The following is a 27,815-nucleotide window of genomic DNA, read 5'->3' on the forward strand; positions in this document are numbered from 1 at the left end:
GAAGAAACAGAACAAACCCATCAGAGAGAGAGAGAGAGAGAGAGCAAAAATATCAGGCGTGGCCAAAACAACTGTGTGGAACACTCTTAAAAAGAAAGAACACACCAGTGTGCTCAGAAACAACAAAAGACCCGGAAGAACATGGAGACAACTGTGGTGGAGGACTGAAGAACTGATGAAGAAAACACCCTTCACAACAGTTGGCCAGATCAAGAACACTCTCCAGGAGGTAGGTGTATGTGTGTCAGAATCAACAATCAAGAGAAGACTACGCCAGAGTGAATACAGAGGGGTCACCACAAGATGTAAACCATTGGTGAGCCTCAAACACAGGAAGGCCAGATTAGAGTTCTGAAAAAGCCTTCGCAGTGCTGTAACAACATCCTCTTGACAGATGAGACCAGGATCAACTTGTACCAGAGTGATGGGAAGAGTTTGGAGAAGGAAAGGAACTGCTCATGATCCTAAGCAGTGAAGCATGGTAGTGGTAGTGCCATGGCTTGGGCATGTCAGTGAAACTGGTTCTCTTGTATGAATTGATTATGTGTTGCTGACTAAAGCAGCAGGATGAATTCTGAAGTGTTTCAGGCAATGTTCTTTGCTAATATTTAGCCAAATACTTCAGAACTCATTGGACGGCGCTTCACAGTGCAGATGGAGAATGACTCAAAGCTTACTGCAAAAGCAAACAAAAATTTTTTGAAGGAAAAGAAGTGGAATGTTATGCAATGGCCAAGTCAATCACCTGACCTGAATCTGATTGAGTATGCATTTCACTTTCTGAAGACAAAACTGAAGGGAAAATTCCCCAAGAACAAGCAGGAACTGACGACAGTTACATTAGAGGCCTGGCAGAGCACCACCAGCAATGAAACCACAGCTTCTCTGTGCTCCAGGCTTCAGGCTGTAATTGACTGCAAAGGATTTGCAAAAAAAAAATTGATGATTATTATTCTTTCCAATTACTTTTGGTCCATTAACAAATGGGAGGCAAATATGCAAACAGTTGTATTTCCAACAGCGTTCGCCTGATTTGGATGTAAATACCGACAGTCTGCAGTTAAAGCACATCTTATGGTTAATCAGCTGTAGATCACATTCGGCTGTGTATAATTATTAAAATTATTTATTAAATTTTCCATTAATTGTATTTTATTAACGTCTACCCCAACCCCAACCCTAAACCCAACCGTCACAGCACTGTAAAAAAAAACAGATCTGTAGTTTTCTCTATCAGTATAGCTGATTAACCATGTGGTTGGATGATAACAGCCTTCTAAGCCTACTAGTAGGCGCAGAAGGCCACTACTGGCCCATATTCTATCAGTTGATAGTGCCCATTCAATCGAGTGATAACACTGGAAGCGGGTGTCTTTGGATGGAGACATATTGTTGAATGTAAGCTACTGCAATAGCCTCTTAGCTTGACGACAGGCCTATTTGTGATTCACAACCATCATTAGCATTATGCTACAAATTCTCCTTCTCATCCTGAGTATACAATAGAGTAAAGGAACTATGACGTCAATTGGTATGCAAAAACCCGGAAGCGAGTTAGCATTTTAGCAGTTCCGCTTCCCTCGTCCCAAAGTCAATGGGTTTTTTCAATGGGGTTTCAGTAAAATCGCTTAAATAAGGTTCGTGGCTGACACAAACTCAAAATACTTTCACGTTTTGTTCTACGACATAAAACACATCAGTTACAGCACACTCTTGAATTTTTAAATCTGTAATGCTTCTATAAAAAGACAGTTGCTATCAAGTTGCTAAATGGGACTACAGGCGGTGTCGGAGACATTATACGTCATCGAGCTGATCTGGCCTGGACCGCAGCACGCTTGTGTTGGACATTTGGATTTGTCTGTTATTTAGGTATTTTCATGAATAGTATTTTATAGTTTGTAGTATTATTCTAATTGGGAATTCAGATTGTGTGCAGATAATTCCTTCACTTGTAAAGGCTGTCGAGAAAGATTCATTTGTTGATCATTTATTTTATTTTATATTATTTATTTGAGGTAAGCAGGCTGTGTGCACGCGAGCGATACACTTATTTAAATATGTCTTATGATAATACTATGTAGGCACATTTATACACAGTTTTAAAACTTTTAGAACAACCGTAAAGCAAAACAGATGTATTTCCCACGTAAAAACGATCCAAAAGGCACACAGGGGTTTATGTGTTTTTGCTTATTTATTAGTTTATAATATATAGCGTGGATTATAATGTAATAAACATAGAGATTAGCTCTTTGTCATGGACATTATTTCTAAAAAATAAGCTTGAAAAGTTGCCTGTAGCGGGTGGTGCTGACGTCACAGGCGAGCGCTCCCAGGGCTCTGTAGTCCGTTTGTAGCCTAATGTTAGCTTTTCAATTCTTGCGTTTGCATTTAAGATCCAAAAGTGTTCAAAGTTGTATTTTCATGTGAGGATTATCTGGCTGGACAAAACGTGTAAGTATAATGAACAGTGTTTGAACACAGAGCTTATTATTTGCAATCTTCGAAAAGCCTATGGGAAATTCCATAGGGATTTTCACGAGGGAACCAGTTTTATGCTAGCAGCCGATCGAAGTGACGTCATAGTTCCTCCACTCTATATCCCTTTAAGTGTTCTCCTACCAGTTAGCTGGATGCTATCATCTAGCCGCTAATGACGGGCACAGAGCTAGCCTGTTTTTCCTTCCTGTCTCAGCAGGCGGGCCAGACCCAGCAGTGCCTCCCAGCCCAACAGGGGCCTGTTTAATAGACTGAAACATTGCCTTGACTGATGAGCTTTTTACCTCAGACATAATCGAATTCCCCAGCCATATCATGATAGGATGTGCTCTTGTAATTTTAGCAATGGGGGGGCAACTATTACATTTGTTTCGACCACTCAATTCCTCGAAGGGGCTTTTTGATTCTCACATTTGCACCAAAAGAGCTTATTTACCATAATGTTTGACAGTCTCTTGGCTTTGAGAAGACCCACTCTGCAAATCTTTTGCAAATGTTGGGGAGATATTAAAGTACACTGCTGAATAACTCGGGGTGCATGTATAATTGGATGTCTGGTTGTGTGCAAGACGGAAAAAAAAACAGGGAGCTAGAAAAATGGAAGTCCCTCCTTTTTGCTTTAGCTGGACATTTGTCACGGCTCTGTGAAGCCTCGGGAGCTGACTGTGGAGCCTTGTACAGCTTGGCCCCGTTTTTGCAGCTGTAATCTGCATGCGCCGTATGCTCTATGGAGCTCAGGTGTATTACCTTGAACCTGGGTGGCCTCTGGGTCTTTGGGAGGTCTGTTTCAATTCATGTGCTTAAGCTTGAGTTCTCAAGTGGAATTGTGTCACATCCAAGCAGAGATTTAGCCCTGCTAAAACAGTACTTGTGCTTTAGGGTAAATATTAGGTGTTTTGGACTTGAGTTCTGTCAATTGGAAGTTTAGTTTTCCTCTAGAAACTGTACTGAGCAGACAAATAACCTACTATGCATTTACACTGTTCCTGGCCTTGAATCGGTGTCAGTTCACTTCACCAAATTACAGATTCATCTGAACCACGAAAATAGGAAGTCCTGCTGTGTTCAATTTTATTATAGCCTGACCCATGTCAGAGTGTAACAGACCCTGGGTGTCCATTCATAGAGGGTGAGCTTCAGAGTTTAGCTTCAACCACTTTCAAAACACTTACCCCGATGTTTCCAGTCAGTCTGAACACCTTGATGGTTACAACTTACCTACCCTACTAAAAAAAAAAAACAGCTTAAACCAGCCTAGGTTGGTTGGCTGGTTTAAGCTGTTTGACCAGGCTGGTTTTAGAGGGGTTTTTGGCCACTTCCAGGCTGGTTTCCAGCCATTTCCAGCCTGGTCTTAGCTGGTCAGGCTGGGAGATGACCAGCTAACACCAGCTTGACCAGCCTAGCCAGACTGGGAGCCCAGCCCAAACCAGCTATGTCCAGCTTAAACCAGGCTGGTCAAGCTGGTTTTAGCTGGTCATTTTTCAGCCTGACCAGCTAAGACCAGGCTGGAAATGGCTGGAAACCAGCCTGGAAGTGGCCAAAAACCCCTCTAAAACCAGCCTGGTCAAACAGCTTAAACGGTGTAAATCGGTGTCAACTCACTTGTTCCCCAAATTACAGATTCATTTAAATCACGTAAATAGGAAGTCCTGCTTTTGTGTCCAATTTTATTATAGTCTGACCCACTGGGTGTCCATTCATGGATGGTGAACTTCAGTTTAGCTTCAACCACTTTCAAAACACTAGATGTTTCCAGTCAGTCTGAACACATTGATTAGCTGGTTCAGGTAAGTTTAAAGGAATACTCCATTTTTTTATTTGGAAATGGGCTCACTTTACAGCTCCCCTAACAGTTGAGTTGTATCCATTCTGAATCTATTCAGCTGATCTCCGAGTTTGGTGGAAGCACTTTTAGCTTAGCTTTGCATACATCATTGAATTAGATTAGAACATTCGCATCTAATTCGAACAATTCAAAATGAGTTGTGATAACCTTCCTATTTTAAGCGTTACTCTTCTGTAGTTACATCATGTAGGAAGACGGACAGAAAAAGAAAAGTTGCTATCTACTAGACCAAGCGTGACCAACCCAGTTCCTGGATATCGACCTACTTGCAGATCTCAGTTGCAACCCATATCAAACACACCTGCATGTAGTTTTCAAGTGCTGCTCAGGTCCTAATTAATGGGTACAGGTGTGTTTGAACAAGGTTGAAGCTGAACTTTGCAGGAAGGTTGATTTCCAGGAACAGGGTTGAGCACCACTGTTCTACACTGTAAAACCCAACAGTCAACTAAATCAAATGAAATCAGTGTAGTTAACTCAAAATTGACTGAAAGTTAACTCTACTCATTTGAAAAGAGTTTTGAACTCAGTGTTGAAGGTAATGAGTTCATTAAATACCTCATTACTTCAACTTAAATGGATTAAGTTCATAGTACTCATATTGATTTGTTTTTTTTTTAACTCAAATGGTTGGTAGCAATCAGTTTCCTCAAACGGTTTGAGCTGCCTCAACTTATTGGGTTTTACAGTACTCAGTTGGTTTAAGTTCTCTTCATTTAATGGATTTTACTGTGCTAAGATTGCTTCATTTACTCAAATGAATTAAGTTCATGGTACCCATTAGGATTAGTTTTGAACTTAAATGGTTTCTTGCAATCGTTTTTTTCTCAAATGGTTTGAGTTGCCTTAACTTACTAAGTTTTAGGGTAATATGCCTAGGACTCAAAATGTCATTCTGGCATATTAATCAAGGGGTTTTGCTGTCATACCATGGCTACAGCAGGCACAGTGATATTACGCAATACTGTTACCACTCTTTAAATAAGAAATGATTGAATCTTGCTAATGCTAATGGTCCAATCCAATTCAATGATTATGCTAAGCTAAGCTAAAAGTGCTTCTGCCAGACCTGGAGATCAGCAGAATGGATTCAAATACTTGTAAAGCTCAACTGTTTAACTCAGGGGGAGCTGTAAAGTGAGCCCATTTCTAAAAATGGAAGTATTCCTTTAAACTTACCCGAAGAAGCTAATCAAGGTGTTCAGGCTGACTGGAAACATCTAGGTAGGTGTTTCGAAAGTGGTTGAAGCTAAACTCTGAAGCTCACCCTCCATGAATGGACACCCCGTGGGACAGACAAATAAAATTGGACACAAAAGCAGGACTCCCTGCTCAAGGGGAGTCGTAAAATGAGTCTATTCCTCCCAAAAAGTAAAGTCTCCCTTTAATTAATTAATAAAGGTTGGAGTTCAAATGTTTGAGACTGTCCGGAAACAACTCTTTTTCAAACACCTGACCATTATTTTCCTCAAATTTGCTAAACTTACCAGGCAGAACTTGAGTGGCCGTGGCCTGAGCGATGGGGCCGAGACCCTGCTGCATGGACAACTGGTGCAACTTAGCCAACTGAGATAAAAGAGGAAGAAAATGTCACTTCGTTCATATGAAAGGATTTTATTACTCTTATCAGGAGACATAATTGAATTGAACCATGAAGTTCATTCACATGTGAATACAGGCTCATTTACTTGACAAAAGGACACTCAGCTAATGAAAGCTATGCAGCATGTGTGTGGTTTTCTTACCTCTGAGTGTGGAATGCCATATTGGTTTTGTACAGTATACGCCTGAAAGAGAAAGGTGAAGAGTGTTAATATGGACAGATGCAATGAGAAGATTTCATTCAGTCATTTTTTTATTGCATGTTGTTGTTTATCAAGACAGGACTAGAATTATAGCTACCATACTGCACTGATTCACAAATATTGGAATAAATGGTAACACTTTCCTTGAATGAGGTGTTCTTAAGACTGCAATGACACCCTTTTTAACATGACATGTCATCTCTGGAATATGAATGAGATTTTATGCATGCTTATGACACTGTTATTCACTCAGTTGTGTCTTTTTAAATGCAGAGTTGACATTGCCTGAGATGTCTTTATGACCACTTGACAAACAAATACATTATAATACCTCTTGACATTACCATTACAACATAACTGGTCATAAACCTGTCATAAACATAATTGTCTTGAGATAATTATAACTGTGTCATAAATATATAAATATTTATATTTTTGTTTTTTTAATTTGTCAATAAAAATTAACATTTAAAGTGAATTTAAATCATTTTATAACAATGTCATTAATATTTAATGGGGGAGTCAATCCTTTAATAGTGAGTAATATATTGCACTATACAATAATTAAAATAATAGATAATATAAATATATACATTTGACCACCCATATAATGGTTCATACTATTGCGAATGCATAATCATGCTAATCAGTCTATGTGAGAACAGTCGGAAATCTGCAGATCTAAAGCACAGATAGATGGTGTATGTGTTCACAAGAGTCATAAAATAGCTGCAAGACATGTTTGGTGTGATTTGTTGCTATTTTCAGACCAGAGCAACAGTAATTTTCAAGTTTCGCTCCACATTGTTTAAATAGTAAATTCATTTGCACCACTCTGTGGACTCTGTGTGTGCTGCTCTATAATGGAGGTGTGTTAAGGTGCATTGTTGGAGCGCTGCAATTCTGAGTAGCTGAAACGGACCGCGCCACTGACTAACTAAAAGCTGCTCTAAAGTCAAGCAGCGCGTGTTAGTTATGAGCCTATGCAGTTCCTAACGCTTACACACTGCTGAATACACACAGGATGAACAGCTACACACAAATATCTTTACAAATGAAAACAATTAAATGATAAAGAAATGATAATTTTATACATCAATATACATTTACATTTAGCAGACGCTTTTATCTAAAGCGACAACAAATGAGGACAAGGAAGCAATTTACACAACTATAAAAGCAACAATGAATAAGTGCTATAGGCAAGTTTCAGGTCTGTAAAGTCTAAGAAGGAAAGTATTAGTAATTTTTTTTTTTGAGTACAGTTAGTGGTATATCCGGAGAGGCAATTGCAGATTAGGAAATGAAGTGGAGACTAAAAAGGTTGAGTTTTTAGTCGTTTCTTGAAAACAGCGAGTGACTCTGCCGTTCTGATGCAGTTAGGGAGTTCATTCCACTGACTGTGCAGATTTAACGCCAGCGTTCGGGAAAGTGAATTCTTCCCTCTTTGGGATGGAACCACGAGACGACGTTCATTCACAGAACGCAAGTTTCTGGAGGGCACATAGATCTGCAGAAGTGAGAGCAGATAAGAGAGAGCAAAGCCAGAAGTCGCTTTGTAGGCAAACATCAGAGCTTTGAATTTGATGCGAGCAGCAACTGGCAGCCAGTGCAAACGGATGAGCAGCGGAGTGATATATACACCACTGCCACTATGCCTTCTTCACCTTGGGGGGTTTATCAGTTTATTCATGACGATCTGCACCTGTTGTTAATATTATTAGCAGTATTATTTATTATATGCAGATTAATATTTGCTTTAATAAAAACAAGTGTAGATTTCTTCAGCTTTTGGAGATTTCTGGATCACCATATGAGGCATAAGACCAGGACGTGTGTTTGGATGTAACTTCTAACCACACTTCCTTATTATGGTTCATTTACTTCTTTGCTGGAGATTAGAACTGAATTTAGACATAGTTTTGAAGCAAATCTTTGAGTTTAACAAAGGAAATCAAACATGTGGGCTAGCTTCCACCCTTTCCTCATTCCAACAAAGTAAAGGAGTAAAAAGTAAAGTAAAGAAAATGTAAAGAGGCTGAAAGGAGGAGGCTGGTTCTTTATCCTCGCACTGCAGAGGCTCTGTTTAACTTTGTTGTCGCTAGTGAAACATTCAGTTTTTACTCTTACGCCCCATTCACACGGGGCTTCAGCGTCGATGCTTGACGGAAGGCGTGTCTGAAGTTGGGGCTGAAACGATCGTCATAGAAGCGTCAGCCAATGAAATTCTGTCAGAAATAGGCCACTGTCTAGCTGGTGTATTTGCATACAGCGATCTGATTGGCTGACGCTTCCGTCGGCGCTTGAAAAGTTGAGCTGGTCCCAACTTCTGCAGCGAGCAACACCTCTGAAGCGGCGCCGATGGATCCACAATGCAGTTCGGCAACACCTGACGTCACCCATTCAAAGTGAAGGGGAAGCGTTGTCGCTGACACCCCGTGTGAATGGGGCGTTACAGAGTCCACCATGTAAATAGCAAATGTGCCATGTAGTGACGCAACTGACTCCTAAAGGGAATGAGAGACGAGATTCTGATTGGTTTAATGCTGGTTATGCTCAAAACACACCCAGAACTCATTAAGAGAATAAACACAGCCCTGTTAGACCATGCGTAGGGGCGCAGAGCGGATATTTCCATCCTTAAAATGGCAAAAGTGGATTCAGACATGCTCTTAATGCCCTTAGATCGTTAAAATAGATCATATAGTTTAAAAGTAAAGTTAAAATAGATGCGTAGTTTATTTAGTTTGACCTACAGTAACCTCTGAAATAGCTAATCAAAAGATACTGTAGGTCAGAATACACTAAACATCCCACAAAACACTGAAAACGTAAATGTTTTATTGATTAATAATATATAATTTAAATAAATACATATATGTGACTCACTGCAGCATGTACCGCACAAACTAACATTACTGAAATATTTGCCCCCAATCATCAATGTATAATTCACACCATGCTCATGACAATCATGTTTATGACGGATTTATGACAATAATTCAGAAATATCACAGAAATCTCAAACAATGTCAGCTTTGCATTTAACATGACATAACCAAACAAATAACACTTAATGAGTGCTGTCAAAAGCATGATTAAAATATGTCAATCCATGATTATAACGGCTTCATGATAGTCATACGCCCCATTCAGACGGGGCATCGGCGTCAACGCCTTCAATTCACTTTATGTGGGTGACGTCAGGCGTTGCCGAACTGCATTGTGGATCTGTTGGTGCCGCTTCAGAGGCGTTGCTCGCTGCAGAAGTTGTTTCACAACATTTCAAGCGCAGATGGATGCGTCAGCCAATCAGATTGCTGTATGCAAATACACCCGCTCAGACAGTAGCCAACTACTGACTAATTTTATTGGCTGATGCTGCTATGACGATCACTTTAGCCCCAACTTCAGACACGTCCTCTATCAAGCGTTGACGCTGAAGCCCCGTGTGAATCGGGTGTTATGAACACCCCCTTCAAGTACAGTAAACGTCACCAAATATATTTATATAACATAAACGCTCTGAAGCCAAAAGTTGTTTGCTGATTTCAGAGAGTTTTGGGCCACTTATCAAGCGGTTCGGACAAAAAGTAGGGGGTCTCTGTCTCTCTGGGCCACCCTCCCGCTCCCATAACTCAAAAGCTGTTTAAAAGGGGGGACAGATGTGAACCTAGAAGATCTCTGAATCGAGGCTTCTGCATCAAAGAGAATAAGAAGCCAAATAGCCAGACAAGAAAGTTACAGAGAACGCTCCGTGCTGTTCCCAGAGGTTTTCTTGCATAAGCCTGCTTAAAAGTTTAAACACGTGGAAGAGAGAGAAGGAGAGAGAGAGAGAGAAACTGAGAGAGGATAACATGGAAAATAAAATAAAAAGATCAGTGATGCAGAAATAGCAGTCCGTGTTGAGGAGCAACCCTAGTTTGTGTCTCCGGCAGTCGACTTAATGAAAATGATTGGTCGCCGCTCTCAAAGCAAACATTGTTTAGGGGGGAAAACATGGCCCTTTATTGTCGGGACAGATTTAGCTCATCTCCAGAGGTGAGTTCAGAATTTGTTACGTGACTGTCATCCTTAACCTTCAATGTCTCTGATATTCTCTATTTTTGTGTTGTGCTTAAAACGCTTCAAAATAATCACTTGTTTTCTTCTGGATGCAGAAAAGGCGCTCGCGGATTGAAAGGTCAAGGAAAGATATAGCAAGAAATCACCATACAGCAGGGAAAATTAGTATTGGACACATCACCATTTTACTCAGAAAACATATTTCTAAAGGTGCTGTTGACTTGAAATGTTCACCAGATGTTGGTGACGGCCAAACAAATCCATATATGCAGAAAACAAATATAATTACTAATAAATAAATTACACATTTCATTTAGATACAAATAGAATTAGTACCTAAATGAAATGACGCAGAGAAAAAGTGTTGAACACATGAAGAAGGGGAGGTGTAGAAAGGCAGTGAAAGCCCAGGCAGCAGCTGAAATCTCGGGGTAGTTCTTCAGCCCTCTGCCCTTCCTCAGTGTAAACGAATATCAGCTGCTACATCTACATTAGCAGGAGGATGAAGATGAAACCAGGGTGGACATTTCAGCAAGACAATGATCTAAAATACAGCCAAGGAGACTCTCGAATGCTTTGAGAAAACGAAAATCAAGCTGTAGAATGGCCCAACCAATCACCTGAACCGAATCCAATAGAGAATACAGAATAAAGCTCAGATTTAGTAAATGAGACCCTCAGAAGCTTCAAGATTCTGACACTCTGTTAAAGTGAGAAACGCACATCTGAGAGATGCATGACACGTCTTTAAGCTGCAACACTAAAAAAGTTTTTATATAAAGAATTAAACACATCAATATTAAACACAGTTCAGCACTTTCGCCTTGTGTTATTGCAACAAAAAAAAAAAAAAAATTGTTTTATTTTTAGGTTTGTATTGTTTGGGTTCTTACCAAAATCTTCTTCAATTTCATGTCAACAGCTCCTTTAGAAATATTATTCCCAGGAAAAAACATGACAATGTGTTCAATATTTATTTTCCCAGCTGTATTGCAAGACTGTGGAACTCAACAGATTTGTGTCAGGGAAACATTGCAGATTGATTTCAGACATAACAACGCATGCATATGGACCTGTCATTTCAATGCAGATGACATTTGAGAGTGGAGGAGAAGATTAAAGTCGGCTAGAAAATGAAAAGTCACCCTTTTAGTTTTCTAAATGCATGTTAGAGATCTTAAAATATTATATCAAAACAATATAAATGGAACTTCTGGTGCGCTGTAAAAATGTTCAGGAAAGACTGTAAAAAACCCCCCAATAAAAATCAGTAAGCAATCAGTGCTAGAAAGTATAAAAGAGTAAGTTTCTATTTTGTATATATATCGTCACCTTAGAACTATAAGGTTCTATCGGACATTTTTGTCAAAATTGAGTTATTGACATATTCTTATTAAATGACAACTTACTTACATTGTGATGTTTTTTAAAGTTGTTTACATTTTAAGACTTTTTATTTAAAAAAACAAAACAGGTTTATCTACAAAGTTGAACTCTAGCTTGGCTCTTTAAGGTTCTTTCTGTGAGCCAATCAGCATTTTTAATGCAAGCACGAGGACCAATCATGATCAGCTTTCTTTGTCATTTCACTGTTCTGCTCCATTGACAGCGGGAAACATTTTATTCGGCTAAATAATGCCGCACCACACAAAATTGAGATGTGTGTCAATGTAATGATTTAGAAGCATTTCTTGACATTGGGATTTATTATTTTAGCTCACCCAATTCACCTGTACCACATGTATTTGGACTTATATTTGGACCGAACACAGGGAGAACATGCAAACTCCACACAGAAATGCCAAATGACCCAGCTAAGGCTTGTTTACATATAGTCAGTGAAACACTTTTCAGTGTTTATTAAACTCATTTGGTCATCGTCTGTTTCTTTTAAAGTCATTCAATTTAATATTAAGCCTTAGAGGGCAAATACTTAATTTAATTCATAGGGCATAAAATTCAATACATAAAATTCAATGATTCATATAAAGCATAAAATTGAATAAATATTACCATATTCATTAGATAAAATTAACATCTGCACTGGAAAAAAATATTTGGCCCAGCCTTGCATGATTAATTTGAACAAGAAAAAAAAAAATTCATCCTAAAACATGAAATAAATGTTATAGAAAGCAAAAATGTAACTTTCTCAAACATCAACATGTTGTTATAACACCAACTAATATATTTTTTGATTGTATTTCTTAAGAAGTAATGCTTCAGTGAATGATCCGCCGGATAGAACCTTATAATTCCCAGCGAAAATGTACTTTTCAGAATGAGAAGGTTCTATCTGTGTTATAACACAACTAGAATATCAACAGCAGTTATGATCGTCTGATCTCATATAAAGCAAGAAATCGCGATGACATATGATGACGTGTGCAGGTGCTGTAGTGCTGTCCCAATTCTTAGGGGTAAATTTTGAAGCCCTTCCCCTTAATCATGGGTTGTAAGGGCCAAGGGGAAAAGGAAGGGGTAGGTGTACAAAAATAGAATTGGGATTGGGCCTAAATGACACTTTAAGAAGTGCTTTGAAAATTATATAGTGCTTTCATCATGGCTAAGATAAAATAAATTATTATTAACTATTATTACAGACTTTTATTATATATCTATTAGAAATGAGTTATTTAAACTATTATGTTTAGAAATGTGCTGAAAAAAAATCTGTTAAACTGAAATTAGGGGGAAAATAAACAAGAGGGGGCTCATAATTCTGACCTCAATTGTATGTATGTGTATATACAGTTGAAGTCAGAATTATTAGCCCCTTTTGATTTTTTTTTTTTTTTAATGTTTCCCAAATGATTTTTAACAGAGCAATTAAATTTTCACAGTATGTCTGATAATATTTTTTCTTCTGGAGGAAGCCTTATTTGTTTTATTTCGGCTAGAAAAAAAGCAGTTTTTTAATTTTTTATTTTTATTTAATTAATTAAAAAAAAAAAAACATTTTTGGGACAAAATTATTAGCCCCTTTAAGCTAATTTTTTTTTCTCGATAATCTACAGAACAAACCATCATTATACAATAACCTGCCTAATTCCCCTAACCTGCCTAGTTAACCTTATTAACCTAGTTAAGCCTTTTAATGTCACTTTAAGCTGTATAGAAGTGTCTTGAAAAATATCTAGTAAAATATTATTTACTGTCATCATGGAAAAGTTAAAATAAATAAGCTATTAGAAATAGGTTTTTAAAACTAATATGTTTAGATATGTGCTTAAACAATCTTCCCAGAACAGAACAGAAATTGGGGAAAAAAAATAAACAGGGGGGCTAATAATTCTGACTTCAACTGTATATATAGCAGCAATGTTCTTTAAAAAATTTGACAGTTTTTGTTTTACACCGTGACGTATATTTTACCCTCCACAGTTTTACCCTCCGCAGTCCAATCATACATTTCACGAGTTCACACTTGCATTCATTTAAGTATAAAGCATATTTGGCGTGCTGTCCGGGGGGAGGGCTCTGAGCTCGAGGTGACACCCCAACTCGAGTTATTCCCCTTATCAGGAAACAAAGAGGAGTTGCGATTCGAGCAAAGTATCTAGCCCGGCCCCAGAAAGCTCCCCCCGGGAATGTAATGCAAGAGGTGAGGTGACGGGGTGGTGGAGGGATGCTAAAGTCGTGAGATGTTGCAGGTAAAACAGCTTTGGTATATATAGGGGTTGCTCAAGAATTGATTTGATGATGGGATAATTGTCAATGACGTATTCCATACTGAAACTTCTGCGCATGCTCCTCCCGAAATTGGTTTATAAAACATCACATAGTTTTGAGTCCATCTTTACTTTGATGCATGATACAATATAAGGCTTGTTGATTTATTCCTTTGCATTTCAACTTTAAGGTTTACGTAATCCAACTTTTGTAGCATAGATCGAATTTAACCCCTCAACTTGTAAAAAAAAAAACAGCATGTAGAATCTGATTTTACTGATTTTTCATTTTCTTTTCAGCTTAGTCCCTTTATTAATCAGGGGTTGCCACAATGGAATGAACTGCTAACTTATCCAGCATATGTTTTACATTGCGGATGCCCTTCTAGCTGTAGCCTTTCACTGGAAAACACCTATACACACTCACACCACAGCCAATTTAGTTAATCAATTCCCCTATTGGCATGTGTTTGGACTGTGGGGGAAACCAGAGCACCCAGAGGAAACTCACGCCAACACGGGGAGAACATGCAAACTCACCACAGAAACACCAACTGACCCAGCTGAGGCTCGAACCAGCGACCTTCTTGCTGTGAAGTCAAATCAAATTTGTTTTGTGTGGAATCCAGCATTTATTTACAGTGATTGAAAGTCACCCAAAACTCTAATATTTGGAGAGTAAAATTAAATCTGTTCATCTTATAAAGTGATCGTGTGTCTTCATTAGACTTTTGATTAAACCACTATACCCATTAGGGCTCGTTTATTTATATCTCCCAATAAAGCATTAGAGTTTTAGGTGAAAAGACCTTCACTAGAAGGACAGAAAACTCTCACAGCGGATTAAAATATCTTCATTTGCATTCTGAATATAAATATAAACTAATTATTAGTTGGAAGCAACATTGAGTCCCTTCAGAAGACTTGGAATATGGTGCTTATTTCTACAACCTGATAGTCAGGGTGGAAACGTTAAGTGAAGTTTATTTATAAACTAATTTCGAGAGGATCACGTGCTTACGACTGCTCGCGGCTGGTCTCACATTATGCAAATTATGATTTACCAATCAGACGATTCCTAAGCTATAAATACTCTAAGTTCCATATAACAGCCATCTTCGTTTTGAAAAATCCCCCCTTCCACCCCTACTCCTTCTTCTTTTCCTAGTTGGAATGGTAGCCCAGTGGTTATCACTGTTGCCTCACAGCAAGAACATCACTGGGTCTAGTCCTTACCAAGCCAGCCGACGTTTCAATGCTGAGTTTACATTGTCTCCCCGTGCTCACGTGGGTTCCCCCGGTTTCCTCCCACCTTCCAAAAACATGTGACTTATGTTAATTAACTAATCCAAATCAGCACCATAGACATGCTCCTAGTAAGTAGTTATCTCTTAAAACCAATCCCTATCTGTTGATTAGATACTACAGCAGGGGAGTTCTCCAGATCTACCTGAGCTCAAACTCCCCTCTCGCCCTGCAAATGGGAGGGAGCCCCGGGCTCAAGGATCTTATGAGCTCAGGGCTCTTTCCCGGGACAGCATGCCAAACAAGCTTTTATAATCAATCATCAGCTAAGTGTTAACTTCTGAATGGTAAGTAAATTAAAAAAAAGAGGAACTTAACTTAATCACTTGTCTTCAAATTCTTTCTAATGTTCATACTGTACTGTAAACACCATCTATTAATTGATAGTTTCCGCATTTTATATATATGTTATTCACAAGTGTTGTCTGTATATTTGCGCGTGTTAATGGCATTATTGGGCCTTGATCTCTGCTCTGTCAACTTAAGATGTTGTAAATTCAACTCAGTTTCACAAAGGCCGCATTTACACTGCACTGTTCAAGGGACTCAATTTCGATTTTTTTTCTACCATGTGGCACAGATTGGATATGGCCCATGTCCATGCAAGCAGGAACAAATGACATGGATTCTGATTTACTCAAATCAGATTCAGGCCTTGTTCAAATGTGACAATTTATGCGATATGAATCGCATCTGTGTTCTCACGTCTGCAGTGTAAAGCCTGGTTTATACTTCTGCGTCAAGTGACCGGCGTGACCAACTGCGCATGCAACGCGCGTAGCTGTGCATTTATACTTTTGCCTGCTGTCTCTGTTGGTCTGCATTAACACTTCCGAAACGCTAGTTGGCAGTGAGGTGTAAATGTTCCTCTGTGTCGAGTTTCTTCGGTTCTGTTTTGCTTTTCCTGAACACTTCCTGGATGTACAAGTGGCTCAAACTCGCTCATTTTGAAGCAGGAACCGGCGGACGTGCAACAGCTTTAACTATGAGGTAAACACAGACCAAACTTTCCATCCAGTGCTCCTTCACGGGACTCCACACTTGTAAACAATCGCTCGCGCCATTCGCGTGGCTCTCGGTTCCCCCCAGACTCGTCAGCGCTACCAAGCCGACCAATCACAGAGCTTGCGCTACGCGTCGTTGCGACGTGTAGTTACATTTTTTGGGAGGTGCACGTCAGTGACGCCGACGGCCACGGTGAAGGGCTATGCGTCAACGCCGTAGCATACGCTGGCGTTTGACGCAGAAGTATAAATCAGCCTTAAGCAGGTAGATTGGGTTTTTTTACCGGTCAATGCGAGTCACGCGTCATTAAAAACCATAGCGAATGACGTCAAGTCTGACACTTTCATTTCAGAACAGACTTCAGCAGAGTTCAAACCTTAAATCTCATACACAAAGACTTCAACAGTTATTATATTGTCATATAGCACAAGTATTTAAGCATGTTAACGACAGAGAGAGTGCAATGCCCGCCACGCAACTAATATAAAACTGTGCATTAGCTACATTACGTGTATAAATCACGCCATGGACATTACATTAAGATGCCTAAAGGTTTAAAAAGCCTCTATATCAAAAGAAGATGGACAAATGAGAGCCTTTCTGTCATAAACTATAGTAAAACAGCTTGTCAAAAGCTGCGAACAGATTACACACAAGAATAGAGAACCCAAGCTCATTCTGGAAACGTAGCCCCGCGGACGTTACTGGAGGCCGCAAGTTACGTGGCCGGAGGTACATATGGCTGTGTTTAGTTTTTTTCGAGGGAACGCTACAGGGCGGTGTGACGCCGCTCCGCTCCTCCTCTTCGCGCTCACCGGTTGACGGCTCGCCTCCGTGTGGAGGGCTTTCCCGCTGTAACCCGTTTGTCCGCTTACCTCGCAACTAAGTTCGGTATTTTTTGACATTAGTCCGGGGAAAACCAGAAGTCAGGTAAGATGAAAAACAGAATCCAAAAAATAAGGGCGAGAACGCGGCAAGATCTGAAAACGCGGTCAAAATCAAAGACAAGGGCTTTTGCTTTTTTTTCTGGACGGTTTTTGTAAACCGTCGCTTGTGTTTAGGGAAGGAGGAGGAAGAAGAGGGCGGCCGGGTCGGCTGATTGTCCGGCCACACGGTCTACCATTCAGTCGTTCAGCCAGTCAGTCGGACGGATGGTCGCTCCACAGCGGCCTCCGGCGGCTTTTCACGCGAGAACAGCGCGGGCTCAAACGGCGCGCAATCCCGAGAGGCGTTCGAGACATGAAAAAGCGCGCACAGCGGTCTCTCGCGGATTCGCGAAAACAAAAACTGCTCGAATACGGGAATACGTATTTCACGGTCTGCAGAAATGTCCGTGGTGCTACGTTTCCACAATGAGCCCGGGTTGGAATAGAGAAAAGAGCACTCTTTAATTATCAGCTGTTTGCAGCGCCCACTCTTTTTTTTTTTTCTCCAGGTCATTGCGCCTTTGCCGTGTTCTGTGTAAATGCAGATGATCGGACACGAGTCACTTTTAAAAGATGATGTAATCAGGTCATCAAAAGAATCGGATACAGTCACAAAATCGAAATAGACCATCAAGATCTGCAGTGTAAATGCAGCCAAAGTGACTTTAATTGACATTTTTGCCGTGCGATATCATGTATAATAAATAATAGAGGAATAAGTCTGTAAAAAAAAAACAGAAAATGTACTGCGGCCTATTACAAGGTTGTTGCACCATCATATTCAACCCCAACCCAGACAATATATCTCTATAAACTATTCATAAACTGTTCATAAAAGTCACTTTTTCTAAATTTTCAAGGTTAAAAGTTGTTGGAGGAAAGATCAAGATCTCATAAAGCAAGTCAAAAGCAGAAATAAACCTAAATCATAAAAGATGGAAAGCTGCTAACACGTGCACAGTGTGGAAAGGTCTTAAAGTAGCGCAAAAGAAGATCATTTCCGCATTATTCCTCTCCCTTCCTGCTCCTTGAGCGCAAAACGCTCGTAAATAATGCAGAAAAGCATTAATCGGCTGGCTGAGCCACTTAACGCTGTATAATCCTTATGCACACACACACAGACGTGGGGCCTTCATTAGCGAGAGCTGTGGTGATGTTGTCAGTCCCTTGTCTCCTGGCAGACAGTATTTATCTCCGCTCGGTTAGAAGAATGTCAGCGTTCGGGCCTGACACCTCGTCCTTACAGCTCTCCACTGTACTGGAAGGTCACATGGCTCCCCTTTTTAGCCTTCGCATCAGCATTAGTCAGAGGAACATGACATTTAAAGGGACAGTTCACCCTAATTCAGTCTTCGTTAGCATAGAGGGAGGCTTTTTATGCTGATCTAAATGAAGCGAAGGCGGGGAGTGAGTTGGAGATGTCGAAACGAAGTAAACATTTACACTAATAAAGACATTATATGTAAGGGAGAGGCTGAAATTTGTGTTATTTTACTGAAAATGTCTCATCGGCATATTCAAATGGGATAATATAGCATCGAAAACAATGACAAAAATGTGCTTTACAGTTGAAGTCAGAATTATTTGACCTCCTGAACTATTAGCCCTACAGTATGTTTCCCCCAATTTCTGTTTAACGGAAAGCAGAACTTTTTCCAGCACATTTTTAAACATGACAGCACATAATATTTAACTAGGTATTCTTCAAGATGCTAGTATGCAGCTTAAAGGGACATTTAAAGGCTTAACTATGTTAATTAGGGTAAGGTTAGGGTAATTAGGCAAGTCAATGTATAACAGTGGTTTGTTCTGTAGACAATCCAAAACTAATACTGCTTGAGGGGGCTAATAATATTGACCTTAAAATGGGTTTAAAACACTTAAAAACTGCTTTTATTATAGCTAAAATAAAACAAATAAGACTTTCTCCGAAAGAACAAATATTAGAGGAAATATTGCAAAAAATTCCTGAGTCTGTTACCTGATCCCACTTTAATTCAACTGTATATGCTTTAATATCATCAAGATCCACATTGATTTAACCTGGGCAGATCGCTGGAGAACTACACATCTGTCATTGAACTAGACTACAAATACTATCACGCACCTCACACACACACCAGTTCCCAATTACCTCTGATTACTGATACACAGCTTTTAGCTTGTGATGAACTGATTTCCAGGACTATATATATATATATATATATATATATATATATATATATATATATATATATATATATATATATATATATATATATATATACACAACAGTTCTGTCTGGTTCTCAAATCTGATTGGCTGATAGCCGTGCGATATTCTGTAATATCAGAACTCGTACCGCCTCTTTACCCTTTGTGTTTTACTCCGCCCACATACAGCCAGCAAAAAGCAGACACTACAGATCTAAAGTTTAAAAGATGCACGCTCAGCTGTTTAACTGTCAGCTTATGATTTGACTCCAAAGCGGAATAAAGTAGTTCCTCATACAAAAGGGTTTTTGAGACTCTCCATGTTTGATTTAGTTTTTATTTACACAGTTATGCCAACAAACTGTTGTATAAATGCTATATCACACTCGTAGCAACTCATTCATGTATGAATACAATATTAGTAAATAAACAAATTACTGTAGTTATTACAAATAAGTAGGGCCAGACAGAATCTGCTGATATTTTGTGATACTTCTGCTGAGATTTTTGTAAAAAATCTGTGGATTTATGCAAAATGATTTTGAGAGTATCATAACTAAAAACTTAATATATTAAATAAAAAAATAATAACTTTTAACTTTTTATTTAATGTTTACAATGCAAATCCAATTAATTTGGTAAACAAAGCAAGTCTCTCATATAATATATCTACTAAAAGACTTAAAATATGACTTTACAAATTGTATTGTTAATAAATAATATGAACATTTTCATATTAGTCATTAATATTACTGAAATTAATTTAAAAACTGAATAACTATACATTTACACATATTAATAAACAAAATTAATGATGGATTAAAAATCTGCAGAATTCGAGGTCCGTGAGAGCCTACATTAAGGAAGGTTGCATTGCACTGATTACTATAGTAAAATTTAAGGTGTTCAAAAGTATTTATATTTATCATATTCCAACCGGTTTTACACACACTCACTTAATCCGAGCGGGATCACACTGGAAATTTCTACATGGGAGGCGAATGCTCCAGGCTATTGGAGTAAGGCTTATGAACTACACTCGTCAACTTGTCTCCGTTACACACCATACTACAATATGCAGTGGCCTTTGTTAATAATAGTTGTAAATAACACACCAATGCACTTTAGTATGGTCAAAAAGCTTTTTACTATAAATACTGTATTTTAGTTGAACTGATTATCAGGACTATATATACAGCTCACATTTTCACACACATTGCTGAGTCTTGTTGTTGTTTACCTGTAACATTGAGCGTTCTCTTTTTTTAGTCTTTCCATGTTTGACCCTGTAGGCTCAACTACGCTTTTGGATTACCCCTATGATATTTTTTTGCTCCTGTTTTGACCATTGCCTGTCTGACCAAGTTGTAAATAAAACTGCATGTGGATCCTCAACTCCCTGTGTTACAAGTATGTCTCTTCAGAAGACTTATATTAAAGGGCTAAATTAACAAAATGAATTTATTTATTATAATTTGTATTCCATGACTGTTGTGAAACATGAGAGCTTTTGGAGAATCGACTTTCAATAGAGGCGCATAAATGCCCAAGATTCATTTATTTTTTTAAACCTTCATTTGTGCTCCAAAGATGAACACATCTCTCACAGGAATTTCATTTTGTCGTGAACTAATCCTCTAACAGTCTTGGCCTTGATTTTCATCTCCAGGCCATGATAAACATTCTTTCACCAGAGTCTTTTACTGCTGGCTTGTTGCTACCAATCGCTTCTGTTAATCTTCATAGTAAAACATGCACACATTGATAATTGCCTTCCTAAAAGACCTCAAAATGTAGTCGAAAGATTATCAGTCATCCACACCACCACTGTATCCTAAAATGAACTTTGCACAAAGGAAAAAAAATTATATAACTGCAAAATAACATCCAGAATAGATGTTTGTTTCTCACAGAAACAGCAGTGAGAGACAGCTCATACTGCTAGTGAAAAGTGTGATATTTTTTCTACCCTGTAAATCATGCACTGGTGTGTTTTAACTTAGGGAGCAATACAGACATTTTACATCTCCGCCCATTCCTCACACGAATATATATGGATTTCAACATTTTTTTTTAAATAATGCATAAAGTCACACTGTAAAAATGTTGCTGCAGAGCTTTTTTGAGTTTACTCGACTTAAATTGAGTCAAGTCCAGTACGTTGGTTGAGAGTTGAGCCAACTCAAAAAATCTCTGCAGCAAGTTGCCTACAATTTTAAGTTGAGTCAGTGAGTCATGTGCTCTTGTGTTATTTGTTATTTAGTTTTTTTCTAGGAAAAGATGACATTGTGTAAACAGCTAATTTAATACTAAAAGGCATATTATCAGTTTGTCTCAGCACAAACCTTTCTTTGCCAATTAAAACAATGATACTTCTAAATAAACAGGACCTAACACATAGCCTTGGAGGACACCATCACTTTAAATCTGTAAAGTTTACACTGCTTTACAAAATTAACACAATTCTGTGCAATAAATCAACACAACTGCAGCATTTCAAGGCCATCCCAGCAGGCACAGGACGTCAACAAGACATCAGATTGACATCGTACTCCAACGTTGTGGGGGAAAAAATTAGTTGACATCAGCATCCAACATCAGACCAATGTCAGCATCCAACATTGGACAGACATGGCATTTTAGTTACTTTCCAATGCAACTTAAAAACAACCAATTATTAACGTCTAATGATGTTACAGCTTGATTTGTGTGGACGTTACTACTATGACATCTATCAGATGTTAGATTTGGCTTGCTATACCTGATGAATAAATGTCAGTGTTTGACGTCAATATGACGTTGGCATAAGATGTTAGCTTAATGTTTGATGTGTGTTACTTACCAACTCAATCTAAAAACAACCAAATATCAACGTCATTTGACGTCATTAATGGATGTCAAAATAAGGTATATAGTGCATCTGGAAAGTATTGATAGCGCTTCACTTTTTCCATTTTTTTATGTCATATTTTTATGGTATTTTTATGGTATTCTTAAATGGATTCAATTAATTTATTTCCTCAACATTCTACACACAATACCCCAAAATGACAATGTGAAAAATGATTTTTCTGAAGTTGTTACAAATGTATTAAAGATAAAAAAATAAATAAAAAAAAACAGAGGTACATCAGTATCAACAGAGTTTTGCGTGAAGCTCTAAATCAGGGGTGTCAAGCTCAATTCCTGGAGAGCCGAAGCCCTGTACAGTTTAATTCCAACCCTGCTCCAACACACTCACCTGTAGGTTTCAAACAAGCCTGAAGGACTCAATTAGTTTGATCAGGTGTGTTTAATTAGGGTTGGAACTAAACTGTGCAGAGCTGCGGCCCTTTGGGAACTGAGTTTGACACCTGTGCTCTAAATTGAGCTCAGGTACATTCTGTTTCCACTGATCATTCTTGAGATGTTTCAGCAGCTTCATTGGAGTTCACATGTGGTCAATTCAGTTGATTGGACATGATCTGAAAAAGCATACACCTGTCTATATAAGGTCCCAGGGTTGAAAATGCACGTCAAAGCACAAAACAAGCATGATGACAAAGGAATTGTCTGTAGACCTACGATACAAGATTGTCTGGAGGCACAAAGCTGGGGGAGGTTACAAAAGCATTTCTGCTTCTCTGAAAGTTACAATGAGCACAGTGGCCTCCATCATCCGTAAGTAGAAGATGTCTGGAAAAACCAGGACTCTTCCTAGAGCTGGCCAGCCATGTAAGCTGAGTGATCGGGGAAGAAGGGTCTTAGTCAGGGAGGTGATCAATAACCCAATGGTCACTTTGTCTGAGCTCCAGCGTTCCTCTGTGGAGAGAGGAGAACCTTACAGATGGACAGGCCTGTATGGTAGAGTGGCCAGACGGAAGCCACCGACCGCCTGGAATTTGCCAAAAGGCATCTGAAAGACTCTTAGACCATAAGAAACAAAATTCTCTGCTCTGATGAGACTAAAATTGAACCCTTTGGAGTGAATGCCAGGCATCACGTTTAGAGAAAAGCAGGCAGCGCTCATCACAACGCTAATACCATCCCTACAGTGAAGCATGGTGGTGGCAGCATCATGCTGTGGGGATGTTTTTCAGCAGCAGGAACTGAAAGACTAGTCAGGATAGAGGGAAAGATGAATGCAGTGATGTGCAGAGACATCCTGAATGAAAACCTACTTCAAAGTGCTCTTGACCTCAGACTAGGGTGATGGTTCATCTTCCAGCAGGACAATGACCCAAAGCACACAGCCAAAATATCAATGGAGTGGCTTCACAACAGCTAGGTGAATGTCCTTGAGTGGCCCAGTCAGAGCCCAGACCTAAGTGAAGTTTATTTATAAACTAATTTCGAGAGGAGCATGTGCTTATGATTGATAGCACCTGGTCCACATTAGCTAATGCTGATTCACCAGAGACGACTCCTTAACCACTATAAATAACCAGAATACCTTACCTCAACCATCTTCGTCTTGAAAAATCCCCCCTTCCACCCCCACTCCTACAATTTCCTTGTCAGGGCAGCCAGAGGCCTAGTGGTTAGCACCACGGTCGCACAGCAAGAATGCCACCGGCTCGGACTCTACCTGGCCAGGTCGGCGTTTCTGTGCGAAGTTCGCATGTTCTCCTCGTGTTTGCGTGGGTTTTCACCGGGCTCTCCGGTTTCCTCCCACAGACCAAAAACATGTAACATAAGTAAATTGACAAATCTAAATTGACAGCATAGATACTTCATAGCATTTTATTCTACTTCCAACATTATCAAGCAGGGGAGTACTCGAGACCTACCTGAACTCGGACTTCCCTCTCGCCCTGCAACGGGGGGAGCCCCGGGCTCGAGGATCTCACGAGTTCAGGGCTCTCTCCCGGGACAGCATGCCAAACAAGCTTTATAATTAATCATCAGCTGAGGGTGAACTCTTGAAATCCTATTGAACATCTCTGGAGAGATCTGAAAAATGCTGTACACCGTCACTTTTAAATACTAATGTACATGTGATTATTCAGGTTTTTTATAAATGTGCAACAATTTAAAAACTCTGTTTTTACATTGTCATTATTGGGTATTGTGTGTAGAATGTTGTGGAAATACATGAATTCAATCCATTTTGGAACAAGGCTGTAACATTAAAAAATGTGGAAAAAGTGAAGCGCTATCAATACTTTCCAGATGCACTGTATTAAATATTGATTACCCAACAATATGACTTAAATCTAACCTTATATTAATGTCTTATGACATTGTGTACCTGCTGGGACACCTGAATCTAATTTCAAGAGTAAAAACACGTGTCTAAAACGAAGTGTTGAGGCTTTTTTCATTCAGTAAATTATACACAGTTGTTCTCTAGCTTATATAGCAGGGGTGTCCAAACTACGGCCCGCGGGCCATCTGCGGCCCGCAATCAGTTTTGTGGCGGCCCGCGAGGCTTTTGATAAATATTAATAGAATCTGGCCCGCTATACAAAAATGAACGTAATTCAATAATTAACCACCGGGTGTCGCTATTACATGCCTTCAATTAGGCAGCACTTCTTGTATTGATGCAAAACGAACCAAAAAAACTGAAGGAAACATAATTGATCACATTTTGATTCACATTTTGGCAAGTCGTGGCGAAACCAAAGCTGCGTCCCAAATGGCACACTATACATTATGCACTCATGCACTATGTACTTATGCACTTACACACTCAACAGGATAGTACATGTATGTAGTGTCGTCCCAAATGGCACACTAATGTGTTTTTACTAAGCGGAAATTCAAACCGTTTCCCTGATGATGTTTGACGATTGCCAAATCAGTGAAATAAACGACCGAATTATCAGATAATACCTGCCGTGAGTATTGCCGCATTCACCATCGGGAGGCGCTATAATCACTCTCGTAGGAGAATTTTGCTTTCACCATCCAAAATAAATAAAGTTAATCAACATGTGCGTCCGATAGCGCCGCCCCTTCCGCTACGTAAGCAAACCTGCGGTCATTGAGTGCGTGAAGTGTCCATCATTCCACACTTCATTTTAGCGGCTGAATGAGTGCATCATCCGGGTAATTAAAGTGCACTTATTATTTTTAGAGTTTTCAGTGTGAACACACTACTTACACTATTTATACTACAAAATGGCGTAGAATAGTGCATAAGTATGCGATTTGGGACGCAGCTCAAGAAAAAGGAAAATCAACAGTGAGTGCAGGAAATTTCAGTCACGTTGGGGAAAAGAATATTTCTTCACAGATGTCAGCGGGAAATGTATCTGCTTAATTTGCCAGCAATCAGTTGAAGTAATGAAGAAATTTAATATTAAAATACATTATGAAACAAAACATCAGGCCTTCAGCTCTTAAACTGGTGCCAAACGAGATTAAAAAGTAAAACAATTAGCAGCTGCCCTATCAGCTCAACAACAGCAGTTTTTTCATGCTAATAAAGTGCAATATATATATATATATATATATATATATATATATATATATATATATATATATATATATATATATATATATATATATGTATGTATGTATATGTATGTATATATATATATATATATGTATATATATATATATGTGTGTGTGTGTATATATATATATATATATATATATATATATATATATATATATACATACATATACATACATATATATATACATATTTATATATATATATATATATATATACATATATATATATATATATATATATATATATATATATACATATATATATATATATACATATATATATATATATACATATATATACATATATATATATATATATATATATATATATATATATATACATATATATACATATATATACATATATATATATATATATATATATATATATACATATATACATATATATATATATATATATATATATATATATATACATATATATATATATATATACATATATATATATATACATATATATATATATACATATATATATATATATATATATATATATATATATATATATATATACACATATATATATATATATATATATATATATATATATATATATATATATATATATATATATATATATATATATATACATACATATATATATATATACATATATATATATATATATATATATATATATATATATATATATATATATATATATATATATATATATATATATATATATATGCATGCATGTCTGTGTGATGTATGTAAAATTTGGCCCGGGACATCGTTTTTGCATCTGGCCCTCGGCCCAAAAAGTTTGGACACCCCTGTTATATAGCAATATGGACATTTTAGCTCATTCCAAACATCAATGTGTGGATTTGTAATTTTGGAAATATTTGAAATCACATGGCTTCCTTTCATGGGTTCTTTAGTGTTATACTGGAAAAATTAGATTTTATGTAAACAATTAATTTAATACAAAGACACATATTAACACTTTGCCTGCATGAGAACAAACCTTAAATTGCCATTTGAAACAATCATGTCTCAAAAAACAATAAGACCTAACACATAGGGGAACACCATTACTTTATATCTGTAAAGTTTACACTGCTTTACAAAACCAACACAATTCTGTGCAATAATTCAATAAAACTGCAGCATTTCAAGGGTAAAGCCATGCCTGAATCTAACGTCAAGTGGAAAAACTCATGTCTACAACCAGTAATTGCTGTACAGTCTCGCTCCCTTGCTCAAGTGGGGAGGACACTGGCTGCAACATGCGGCAAGAGGAATGACAGAAGGGATCAGAATTCCCATCTTCATGCAGGGGCGAAAGAGGCAAATAAAGAAAGAGTGGGAGGCGCTGCTCCCTATATTGTTCGTCATGGATTGATGATACTCACTTGTTGCAGATCCAGGCCTCCCTGAGCCACTGAGAAAAGCGGATGAGACGCAAACTCTGACGTTTCGAAAACCTTAAGAAGGCAAATAGGGGACAGAGACACAAACCAAGGCTCAATTCGGCTGTCATTAGCATCAAGCGTGATATGAAATCAAACAGAGAAGCGTTAATGAGGAATCTGAACATTAATTGCATTATTAGACATTAATCTTGCTTTTGTCATGACATACGGCTGAATATATCAAACAAACGATGCGTTGTAAGTGCGCACGTCAAAGTTTACGATTAATTACACCAATGGCGAGGAGGACTTTTAATGGCCAGGAATATTCATGAGCCTGATTGATCTTAATGCTACTGTTATTCATGCGTAGAAGCGTCGATAATGAATAGCCGTGTCAACATGAATAAACATAACAGCCTCTCTACTCGTCTAGCAACGCGTTAGAGAATTATGTGAAGTGAATAATAGGACAAACGGTAGATTAAAGAGTACAAGACAGCATATTTCATTTGACGAGGACGAAAACAAGCCTGGGAGGGATGGAGAGCCATTTAACTCAATCTGACAATGTCAATGAGAATACTTTATAGGTTATTTACACGAAAATAAATCTGACAAAATTGACTCAACGGCCACTTTATTGGGTACACCTATTGAGTAGCAGGTTGTACC

At 38.3% G+C, this 27,815-nt stretch overlaps 1 protein-coding gene across 13 annotated transcripts in view; it reads right to left on the reverse strand.

The window, feature by feature from the left end:
• The window catches only part of pcbp4 (poly(rC) binding protein 4), a 204,275-nt gene that overhangs the window by 28,016 nt on the left and 148,444 nt on the right, over window positions 1-27,815 (reverse strand). For 7 of the 13 annotated variants that reach the window (XM_009296477.5, XM_073936382.1, XM_009296478.5 and 4 more), the window contains 3 exon segments: window positions 27,141-27,212; window positions 6,094-6,135; window positions 5,836-5,914 (listed from right to left, as the gene is read on the reverse strand). In XM_009296477.5, coding sequence (XP_009294752.1) covers window positions 5,836-5,914; window positions 6,094-6,135; window positions 27,141-27,212 — 193 coding nt within the window. 13 annotated transcript variants of the gene reach the window in all.

Source organism: Danio rerio, chromosome 22, assembly GCF_049306965.1.
Source record: "Danio rerio strain Tuebingen ecotype United States chromosome 22, GRCz12tu, whole genome shotgun sequence".
In the NCBI taxonomy this organism is placed as follows: domain Eukaryota; kingdom Metazoa; phylum Chordata; class Actinopteri; order Cypriniformes; family Danionidae; genus Danio; species Danio rerio.